The sequence below is a fragment of the Podarcis muralis genome, chromosome 12 (assembly GCF_964188315.1).
Source record: "Podarcis muralis chromosome 12, rPodMur119.hap1.1, whole genome shotgun sequence".
Lineage (NCBI taxonomy): Eukaryota > Metazoa > Chordata > Lepidosauria > Squamata > Lacertidae > Podarcis > Podarcis muralis.
In genome coordinates, this window is record NC_135666.1 from 34,114,702 (window position 1) to 34,126,498 (window position 11,797).

The following is an 11,797-nucleotide window of genomic DNA, read 5'->3' on the forward strand; positions in this document are numbered from 1 at the left end:
GCTATTGAGTCCTCCCCACCTCATGATCCAGCCTAACTCATGTTCTTCTTGTTGTGTAATGTTGGGACATTCTGCACAGAGCGTCACTTTCACAATGAGCAACATAATATTCAGTTGCTCATCGTTAGCATTACAAAGATGTTACATATTCTGTATGCCTAAAATTTGGAGGTGCACAATGTTCTAAAGCATAAGAGAAGAATTTGTCACTAGGGGTGGGGCAGAAATGGATTCCGCTTGCATTTAAAGGTGAGCATCTAGAATTCCATCTTTCGAAACAGTCAGAAACTGAAACAGCCATCATTTGAAAGCCACACATATCCAGATTTTGCAATGCAGTTCTCCAGCCAAGTAATACCGTATGTTCAAAAATTTACATATGCTAGGGTAAAGTGTGCATACAGATGCATATAATGGTGGAAATAACATCCAAAAATGTGTACAAAAATGTGCATTTTAGGATAAATTCACACTAAGATGCTTATTAATTTTCATGAAGACTTTAAAAAATATAAATAAATTTATGGGAAATCTGGAGAACTTAAGACTAGAAAAATGAGAGAAAATGAAATTGATAGATCTGCCTATTCTTATATACCACCCTTTTTACAATGTTAATTCATCCTTGTTTCTCCACAAGGTTAACTCCAAAGCAAGCAATTTTTTTTCTTAACTGGTTGCAACAAGTATATGTAGATGGCATAATGGAGGTTGGAAGTTTTCGCATCCATACAAAGCCCTTAACTAGTTATCTCACAGTAGGCTTCTTTTTAAAAAAATAAAATCGCACAAACATGGTTGGAAACATTTAATGTTGTTGGATGCTTTCAGGGCAATTCCAGGTTAACAGGACATCAGGAAAATGTAAAAAGCAGCTCTTTGTGTAACAAAAATATCAAATCTTTATTTTTGCGTGATTCTCATTCAGTTTACTACAATGCTGGGGCAGGAAAGGAATGACATATATAGACTATTCTGTTATTATGTCAGTGATAGGTTTAGTCTCCAAACAAACTGTATGGGGAAGGTTATGTTTTGGAATAACATCCTGTGTTTTCACGCTGCCCAGCTCTTTAGTGACAGTCTGAGGTTGCATTGTATTAACCCAAGGCATTTTCCAACGTTAATTGATATCCCAGGTTTGTCCAGAGGAAAATCTACAGCTCCCCACAACATGCTTGACAAGTTATTATATTTATTTTGGTCAAAGCCTCGGTGCACAGGATCCCTCGTGGAGGTGGTCTATTATTGGAGTCCCATATGCTTTTTGTTTGGGAAGAAAGCAGTCACTGTGTCATACTGTTACAGAGGGTATTCTTTTTCAAGGATGTTGTTCCCTTGAGAACTATATCATGCCAGAGTTCCGAAGTCTAATAAGACCTTTTGTAGCTCTTATTGTGCAAAGGGTCTGGGAGGGAGGCAGGAGTTAAACAACAAGAAAAAAGAGAGGTAATTTAAGAAACGATAGCAGACCACATGTTGAAGAATGTGAACATCAGAGAAGAAAAGGGTAAAAGTGAACCTGCTGTTCTTTTTAAACTACTATCAATGCAAGGATATGATCTCTCTCAATGCCACACATACCCATATGTTTTATGAAATGGTTAATAAACAGTGAAATACATTTTTAATAAAAAAGGTTAATTTTCTGGTTCTTAGCAGCCTCTGAAATAAGTGAAACATTCAGAGTACTGGAGAACCTGGAGAGCCATTTGTATGATTCCTGGAGGCCTGCAGTGACTTTAAAGCGGAGGGAAAGGGGACTTTGTAAGCTCAGGGGCTGTTCTTCTTTGTGGCTAATCTTCTGGGGGCCACATGGTAGTAGTGGGCAGGGCCAATGCAAAAACCTCACTAGCTAGAATCCACAAACATCCAGTGAAGCTGAAAGATTCAAAACTATGGCACTTGCTCTAAGAGCAGGCAATGATAGTCACTAACTTGGGCAATTTCCTCTACTATTAGAGCTTTAACAGGATACGTTAGTTGACTATGCATGACTATAAAGGATACGTGACTAACACAAAGGAGAAATACTTTCCTTTTGCTTCCATGGCACAATTGTGGAAATAAACTTGGCTAGTCAACATGTGACCTTCTTTCTTTTTAACCCCACCCCACAGCATTTGGTTCCACCACAACGCATTTGCATCAGTGAAGAATCAATGAACCTTTTGAGTCTCTACACATCCCCTTCTTTGCCCAACATCACTCTGGGACTTCCAGCCGTGCAACCACAACTCAGTGTAAGTAATCGATTTAGGGGGTATTTGCATTGGCTTTGGCTATGGATCACTCAAGGTCTATCAGTTCTTTTAGATTGCATAATGTTCTCTCAGGAAGTTATTTCAAGACAATGTTGGACTGGTTCTAGGCAATGCTACTGTTAAATTTTGTACCAGATAGGGAGGTCCTTTGTCTTTACTGATGGCAACCCTCTTTTTGAAGGGCTGTGAGAGGTCAGTCTTCTGTTTGAAGGACTGTCTGGTCCAAGTCCAGTTTAAAGAAAAAGAAGCATAAGAAAGAACAGGGATCCCTCAAGATTTAGACAGCAGACTGGGCAGACACACAGATTGTCTGGTGAAAGTATTCCTCACTGTGGTGAGTAGGGATAGAGAAGTTCACTTTCTCAGCAGACCAACTCAACCTGATGCTTCAGAACTTGCTTATGGATTGGAATGCAATTTCCAGTTGGATTATACATTTATTTATACCACCAATAATACACACACACACACACACACATACATACACATGCACAATCTAGAAATAGCAAATTCATAAATCGATAAATGTGTATTTTACATTAAAAGTGTGTCATTTAAGTGTGGGCTGTTCATGCATTCTTTAAAAATCCATACAAAGTTTTCATTCTGTCACACCTGGAATATTCAACATGATGCCCCCTCCAGATGTGTTTGGATTCCAGCTCCCATCAACTCCAGCCAGCAAATCCAATGGGCAAGGATGATGGGAGTTGTAGCCCAACAACATCTGGGAGCAACCGTGTTGGCTACTCCCATGTTATACTCCAAACTAAATCCTCAAGTACACAAAAGACCAACAGGTCTCCCTGTTCTCCTTCATGTTTTTCCTCCCACTGCTTCTCTCTAAGCTGAGCTTTTCAGACATGGCTGTCCACCTGAGAGATAAGTGGCTGTTATAAGAGAAGAACACAAAAGAGAAATGGCAACTTGCAAGGAGGGTTAAGCAACACTTAACCACCTGCATTCCAAATCATGCCCTGCCTCATAGGCACATCACTTCTTAGATGTTTCCTGGAGACCAGGGTCTCAACTGACCTCCAACCTTAGTTTGTGCTGGGGAAATAGTGAGTTACTCTCAACTAGTTTGATACTGGTTCATCAGCCTTTATTCACTGGACTTCTTTTGTTTGTTTAACTATCATTTTCATTGATACAGGCATCAGTGCCATTCAAAGAAAAACAGAAGTGTGAGACCCAGACAATCAGGCAAGGAGTAGTTTTGCCAGGACAGTACAGAGGAAGCATCTCTTCACCTTCTGCCCCTCAGCCAATTGTCCTAGAAGGAAAGCCTAACAGTAGCCACCAAGCTCTCCTCCAGCATTTATTACTGAAGGAACAAATGAGGCAGCAGAAACTCCTGGCTCCAGGTAATTAGCAGTGACTATTTATGGGCAGATTCTTCCTTTTTGAGAATGAACATGTTATAAAGGAATATAAGGAGCTCCTTTAGACCAAAGCCAGACTACTTGTCCGTCTAGTCCAATTTTGTCAAGTCTGACCCACAGCAGCCTTTCAGGGTCTTAGCCAAAGGTCTGGTTACTTGGTCCTTTTAACTGGAAATGCCAGGGATTGGAGATCACAAAGGCATATCTAGAGGTTGGCAAAACCAGCCCTGTCGGAGCGGGGAGCACAAAAATCACGTGTGGGTTGCCATACGTCCGGGTTTCCCCAGACATCTTAGTGATTTTAGGAATTCCACCCAGACACTATTTCCAACGGACAAATCCCAGACATATATCAGCCCTAATATTATGCATATCTGTGTGGCAACACACCACCGCTATCCTGGCAAGATCAAATATGGGAGAAGCTTCCCATCCTTCTCACATCATGGTACAAAGGCGTGCATATATATATATATTTGCATTCTGCCTCACCTCACCCTCCCTTCAGACACTTTGAGTACTTGGGTCACATAAAACATAGTAATATTGCGGTGATTTTTTCCTGAGAGCCAGTGTGGTGTAGTGGTTAAGAGTGGTAGTCTCGTAATCTGGGGAACTGGGTTCGCTTCCCCGCTCCTCCACATGCAGCTGAGGGTGACCTTGGGCCAGTCACACTTCTCTGAAGTCTCTCAGCCCCACTCACCTCACAGAGTGTTTGTTGTGGGGGAGGAAGGGGAAAGGAGAATGTTAGCCGCTTTGAGACTCCTTCAGGTAGTGATAAAGCGGGATATCAAATCCAAACTCTTCTTCTTCTTCTTCTTCTGATGTGTGTGTGCATGCTAATACAGCTGCTTGCCAAGGGTGTAAGGCAGGGGCGAAACTAGGCTTTATTTCACCTGGGTCAAAGACCCAATTTGGCACCCACACCCACACACCCACATTTGCCTACACACACAGGATGGAAGCCTCAATGGCGCCCCTCTGGAAACTTCACCCGGGGCAAAAAAATAGCAATGGTATTGTGTAAGGGACCCTACGTACACCTCCACTTCTGCATGTGCCCCAATCCTCCTTAGCTATTGGTTCATCCCCTGTTTCCTCACTGCCAATTCCCCTAAGGAGAAAAAAAAATTGTCCATTGTGAGTCCAAAGCTGTTCTGCTCTTTTATTTTCTGGCCCCATGATTTACAAAGCCCATTAGTTTGCATCTGCTGATTTATACACACACACACACACACACACACACACACACAGTGGGATGGGTTAAGAATATGTAAGCATGGCTGTCACTTCATTAGTTATTACTCTAATTTGTGATTATTGTTGTCGTTGTTTTGAAAAAAGACATATGGAAGAGCATTCCTTATAGTGTGATAATTCAAGGGCTCCCACACTTGAGTTCCTAAGCTTCTCCAGTTCACATGTTCCTTCATGTTTGGTTTGGTTTTCAATGGAGCATCTTAAGAAGACTCCTCAATGTCATTGATGGGCATATTTGAACACTGGAATGTTGTTGGCTTGTAGGAGGGGTGCCTCTTCATCCTCAGTCTCCACTGGCAACAAAAGAAAGAGTCTCACCTGGCCTAAGAGTTGCACATAAGTTACCTAGACACAGGCCGCTAAATCGGACCCAATCCGCTCCGCTTCCTCAGAGCACCTTGGCACAACTTGTTATTCAGCAACAGCATCAGCAATTTCTGGAGAAGCAAAAACAGTATCAGCAACAGATCCACATGAACAAAGTAAGTATGCCATTCAAAACCCTAACACACAATGAATACAGTGCTTGTATAGTGTACATGCCATTGAAGAAAAAGGGAAAGCCTTGCATGTCAGTTTACAGTAAGGTTTGCTTATATTAAAAGCAGTTTGATGAAAAAATGTTTGCCAAACCAACTCCCAGAGAAGGTCTCTTGCATCAAACTGCAAGTACATGCTATTTTTCATTATGTCATTGAAATAAGTATTGTTTTGTATACCCAGATTGTTCCTTTTAATGACCTCTTTGTAAACGTTAGGCTTTTTGTAAATTGCTCAAGTTACCAAGACTTCCAAACAGCCATTGCTCATTCACATTTGAACTTTTCATTCTGTTATCACAGATAAAATTATGAAGCTTTCACTGCAAACTGACCGAGCAGAGCTAACAGCTTTTACTTTCAAGGTTATAGGCCAGTTTTGAGGATCACAGTTTAGTAAACTGAGACATGAAGACTATTACCTCCAAACACAAACCATTTTTGCTGCTTTTCCACTGCCTGCATGAATGCAGTGTAAAGGTTGTCAATGAAATATAGTTTATTGTTTCATCCAAACCAGAAAATGGGAAACGTTGTTTAATTGAAGACTTCTAGTGGCATTCAAGCATGCTGAGAGGAACGAGAATGCATGCATGGACAGAAAGATCATTCACCTCTCATCTTATTAAGATACAAGCCATATCTCATCTTACTAAAAGCACACACATAAACAATAGCCATTTTAAGTTTCAATATTTCCTACCAAACAGCTTTAAATTAGTCGCATAAGATCTTGTTCTGAAATTTTGGAAGTAAATTTTTATGTAGAGACAAACCAACTATAAACATTAGTTGGGAATAAGAATGTATATAACTGCCAATGTTTAGTTGGCCTATGTCATAGTTTACTGTGGTGACAGACTATTCTGTCAGGTATTTTATACATCTCCTTAGCGATTTCAACATCTGCTATGCCTATTCCCATAGGCAAGTTATTTAAGAAATTTCTAGGGCTCTGACACAGAATCTCTTCATTATGGCAGTGGATGTGATTGGCAATCACATGAAAGGAAACATAATGAAAAATAAAAAGTATAGGGGAACCAATCTTGCTAGGGAACACTTCCCCCAATGGGTGCTGATTTCTTGGAATCTCTTAAGAATTCCCAACCAAATTAAAAACACAACCTTGAGTTTAAGTACATAGTTTGTACAGTGGTTTGATTATTAAATCTCATCTTAATTAGGAAAAATGAAAACTAGAGAACTTCAAAGTTCAGAGCTGATCCTTGCATGTTAACCCCTCTCAACTTGGGTGTTTTGATTACTCAACTTGGACTCCACTTGGCTTTTCATTTACTATGTGTTCCATATGTTTAATCAAGATGCCATAGGTACATCTTGGTTTTCAAAATATTTCACCTTCCTGCAATTGTCTGAACAAAAGCAAGCTTTTATTACTGATTGAAAGACAGAAGCTCTGTGATTTTTCCCCCAAGGGTGTCCAAAATAAATAGCGATTAGCTACCTTCTAGGGTTTTTTTTCTCTCTCTCAGAAAGAATTAAACCACCATTTCATCTTGCATTTTTTCCTGAGCTTTCTTGCACAGGGTTGTTTGTTTTACAGACCCACTAATAAGCCAAACATAATCCACCAGGTATGCATTATGGTCTGTCAAGTGCTACACAACATCCCTTGATTTTTGCAACTCAGGTCAGGCAGATTAGTAATGCCCCTGGTGGGCTGCCATACATAGGTTTGATGGGTAAAAGTTGTGCAGGGTTGTGTTATATGACTGGAAAAGCTACTTTGAAGATTCTACTTTGGACAGAAAAAATGGAATATAAATGTTAATAAATAAGATGGATCTGTATTCATTTGCAACTTTTAACAAACTTATTTTTTTAATTAAAAATTGTTATATATACCACCATTCATTATCAAATTCCAGGGCAGTTTGTATGATACATTAAAATCATAAATATTACAAACCACATCAGAAAAAAGCGTAATGTTTCACTAGGTATTAGCATTGTTTTGCTAAATAAATAGGTTTTTCATATGCACCCAAAAATACAACTAAGGCCTTTCACATGTCAGGCGCCAACCTTACATCTAGCATGAACTGAAATAGGTCCAGATGTCATTTTGACTGCAAATGGTATGGGGAAATAATTTTTTTCTCACTTGAAACGAATATAGTTCTTTAAAAACCAAACAATACTGTAATTTCAGTAACCAGCTATGCTGCAGTGTACACATTATTTCTATTGAGCTGTCCCATTCAATATAAAAAGTTGGTTGCTCCAGAACAGCCTTTCTCAACCTTGGGTCACCAGATGTTGGTAGACTACAACTCCCATCATCCCCAGCTGGCAGGACCAGTGGTCATGGATGAATTTACTACACAATCATAATAAAATGAAACGATTGAAATAACAATGTATTCATAGCTCAGGGAAATGAAAACCTCCTTGCTGATTGCAAAAATAATAATATTGCGCTGAGTGATTTTCTTTTGGAGGAAATTACACAAGCAGGATGCCACCACCAAGAAGGCCTCTTCCTTGGTTGCTACCCACCTTACTTTATTTGAGGAACGTTTGAAGGAGGTAACAGTGGAACTGGGAAAACTCCCGGTCTGAAAAGTTGTCATGTGATACTGTATGAAGAGATGCCCACCTGGATCAACACATTTTAGCAACATCAGGAAAACCACTTAAACATTAAGGATGATCCGGCATCTGCATGAATTGTTTCACACTGTGACAAGTTGTGACTTGTCCCTCGATGCCAATCTGTAAAGTGAATAATAATGACAGCAACAAGAAGTTGCTTTGGAAAGCAAATCACCCCATGGGTAAGAATGAAAAGTCCTTGTTTGCGCCGTGAGTAGTTTTTGCTCATTTTTATTTTTAGCACAATTGCAATGCCATGTAAAGACTTTGGCAGTCTTTTAAAGTTTTACAGAGCACCTCTGGATCAACACAAGCTCTGATCTATAAGAAGACCTTTGGAGTGTTTAGCCTGGCAGAGTTGCAGGAATCGATCGAGTTCTTTTCTTTGATAAAGTTAATAAATCCCAGCTATAAGCCAGCACGGTGACTGGGGTGATAACTAGCAAAAGCTAACACAGGCCAAAGGTAAAGCTCCCCCCCCCCCCGAATTGTTTCTGCTATAAAAAGAATAAAACAATCAACTGGACCAAAAAGTTTGCCTTACTTCCTTATAGCAGGAGAAGATCCCCCATGGTTTCTTCTGTCATTTGTCAGAGACCATGTGTTTGAAGTGGGAAACAGTATACCTCTTCATTGGAGTCTGAAGTTTATACCTAAGGGATGCAATACACTGACCTTCTCAAAACATTTTAGCTGAAATGCAAATTTTGACATCTCATCCAGAAGTCAGTGGAGAGTCTTGCCCTTGCTTTTGAAAAATGAACGTGTGGAAACCTGAACTGGGCTTTCCCTTTTAAAGATAGTCTTTGCTGTTGCCAGATTTAATATACTTCTGTCTAGATGACAGCTTGTTTCCTCGTAGAGTCCTTTGATCACAATTTTTAGAACTCCATTCTGCCCAATAAACGGGATAGTATGTCTGGCAGCTCCAGTTAAACTAATTGTCATAGGTACCAAAAGACTGGCTCTACAACAGAACTCTTACTGTTTTGACTCCTGTTCCTGTCTCTGCAAATAACTTAAAAGATGCAATTTCTACTCGCACCATTGGCACTGGGTTATTGGCACGCATCTAAAAACATTAGAACTGCAGGGGAAGCAAGATAGCGGATATTTTCACGAGCCCTGGAAAGCAATTAATAGAGAGTGTCTTCAGAACTGTATCCAAACTTACTGCATCATATTATGAACCCTGTGATCACGTTGTATCGCGTGATGAATACACACTCAGATTTGCAATTACTGTACGCTTTAATAAATATCCTAAATATTTTGAAAAGTGGTTTTCCTTAAGTGCTTGATGTGTTTCCCTGAAATCATTTTAGTAATCATTACAAAAAAAACAAACCAGACCTGTAAGGTAGAATGAGTTTATCATTCTCACTCTACAGAGAAAAATGTCTCAGCTTGAGGTGTATGGGCTTTCCTGAGGTGTTGCTCGGCTACAACCCCAGCCACATCAATAAATTGTAAAAATAAAATAAAAAAGAATTGTCAATTAATGGCTACTCCAGTTTGTACTGGTCTTAGGATAAAAAATTGCTAGAACTTAGAAACAGGTCACAACTAGGAAACCTTGAATATTTTATCCTTTCTTTGTTTGTTTGCTCTGGATGCTTACAAAAAGCATTAATTTTCAATTGGTAGAGATATTTTCTCTCAAAGGTTTGAAGTTGAATGGGAGTGGGAGGGTATGTTTTCGTTGGATATGCAAGCCTCTGCTTACTGCCACAAGTGGTTAGGTGCGTGGACAGATTTGTGCATAATATTGGTTTTAGCTCAACTGACTAGTATAAATGATGCCCCTTAGGCATTTGTGTCGTGCTTTTTGGATTAGTTTGCAGACAGCACACAGGGCAGCTCATCTCTGCACAGTCCTTTATGCTGCTGCTCCTGTTCGTAGGTACACTCAGGGCACTTTGTTCTTTGAATGTCTGTGCAGCGATTTCATTGAAAGGGTTTCAGGAAATTATGGATTTTATGAAAGCTTACACTTGGGGAAGAATACATGAAAAGACTTGCTGTAAGCAAAATATATAATATATTTATATGGCTTGTGTTCTGCGGCTAGGTTATTTACTTACCATGTTTTCCTGCAGAGTGAACCAGGTACAGCTGCCTTTTGAAGTCCTTTCTTCGTTAGACTAATTTCTCAAAACGCTTCCTCTGGTGCTGCTGCTGTTTACTTTGGCTTATACGTGTTCCTGACGGTTTAATTTCCTGCAAACAAAAGAAATGAAAAGGTCCAGGTTCCATTTGCTGGAAGCTGTTCCACCAAGTAACTTTCTCTGTTTGGATCAATTGCCAATACAGTGGTACCTCGGGTTACATACGTTTCAGGTTACATATGCTTCAGGTTACAGACTCCGCTAACCCAGAAATAGTAACTCGGGTTAAGAACTTTGCTTCAGGACGAGAACAGAAATCGTGCTCTGGTGGCGCGGCGGCAGCAGGAGGTCCCATTAGCTAAAATGGTGCTTCAGGTTAAGAACAGTTTCAGGTTAAGAACGGACCTCCGGAATGAATTAAGTACTTAACCTGAGGTACCACTGTACTGCTTTTGAGAACTGCACTTGGTACAGTTAGCCCAAACGTGGCTGAATGGTCATTATTAAAGTACAGTACTGTCTTTCTAGATCTGTTTGTTTTGTGCAGCACTTCATATATTTTAGATTATATATATAAATAAAACAGTACATCTTAATGATTGCCTCCTTCGAATACCAGTTAAGGGTCCTATTTCCACCAAAATATGAGGGTAGATTACCTTTCATGTTGAGTGTTAGAATTCTGTGGCCTTCATGCAGCCAAAGTTAACAGGGTTCAAATCAGCCATGAAGGTCCCTGGGTGATCTTGGTCCAGACAACACCTCTTAGCCTAACCTAACCTCACAGGGTTGTTGTGGGGATAAAGTGGGGAGGAGGAAAACCATGTACACCACCTTGAGCTACTTGGAAGATAAAGCTGGTGCATAAATGTAATAAATAAATATTGTGCCATTAACAGTACTTTAGCCAAGCACGGAAATCATCCCTCTTGCTCTTTTTACACCTCTGTGCCGAGGCATCTAGCCTTCTCTTGCTACACTGCAGCCTTGTTCTGGCTACTCCAGGTCCCCCAAGCCCAGTTCCTCTTCCCTGTCCAAACTTGACTTCCCACTTGCTAGGCCACAAACAATTCCATGCTGTTTCACCCCAGTGCTTTTGTGTGCCTCTGTTCAAATGCAACCCTAGCTCTGATAGATCTCTCCAGCGTTCTCCTTTGTGCTGGCTTTGAAGCGGCCAGATTCACAGTTCTTCACAGCTGCTAGGAGACAAATAAATGCATCCCTAGTTCCAAGCCTCACTCCTGTGAAAACAGGGTTGGTTTTCAGATTCCCCTCTGCCCCCATCTAAACCATGTGTGTCTCTCCCCTTGACATTCTGATCTGGAGTTGATCTGTGGCAACTGCTTGGGAAGGAAGTGCTCAGTTACAGTTGGGAAAGCTCAAAGGCTGTCTTAAAATTTCAACTTAGGATACTTTAACCAGATCCTCACCTGAATTTCAGCACACTGACTCACAGCCGTATGATCTTGGAAAAATGTCGCTGTCACGTTTGTGAAACAGGGACATTCATGCTCACTTGTTGTTTTTAAAAAAGTTACATCAGTGCTGCACCTGTATGCATACATTCCCTTTTCTACAACTTTACAAAAAGCCTTGGAATTCGTTTAATATATTAATGGTAA

General features: G+C 40.3%; 1 protein-coding gene and 1 long non-coding RNA gene across 9 annotated transcripts in view; one reads left to right on the top strand and one right to left on the bottom strand.

Annotated features, from left to right (window-relative positions):
* Positions 1 to 11,797, top strand: part of HDAC9 (histone deacetylase 9) — a 422,950-nt gene that overhangs the window by 226,974 nt on the left and 184,179 nt on the right. For all 8 annotated transcript variants that reach the window (XM_077936990.1, XM_077936988.1, XM_077936989.1 and 5 more), the window contains 3 exons: positions 2,121 to 2,243; positions 3,421 to 3,631; positions 5,174 to 5,391. In XM_077936990.1, coding sequence (XP_077793116.1) covers positions 2,121 to 2,243; positions 3,421 to 3,631; positions 5,174 to 5,391 — 552 coding nt within the window. The remainder of the gene's footprint in view (positions 1 to 2,120; positions 2,244 to 3,420; positions 3,632 to 5,173; positions 5,392 to 11,797) is intronic.
* On the bottom strand, positions 794 to 5,347 carry LOC144329321 (uncharacterized). Its single transcript, XR_013394814.1, has 2 exons — positions 5,228 to 5,347; positions 794 to 1,408 (listed from the first exon to the last, which is right to left on the bottom strand). It is a non-coding gene; the product is annotated as an uncharacterized LOC144329321 (long non-coding RNA).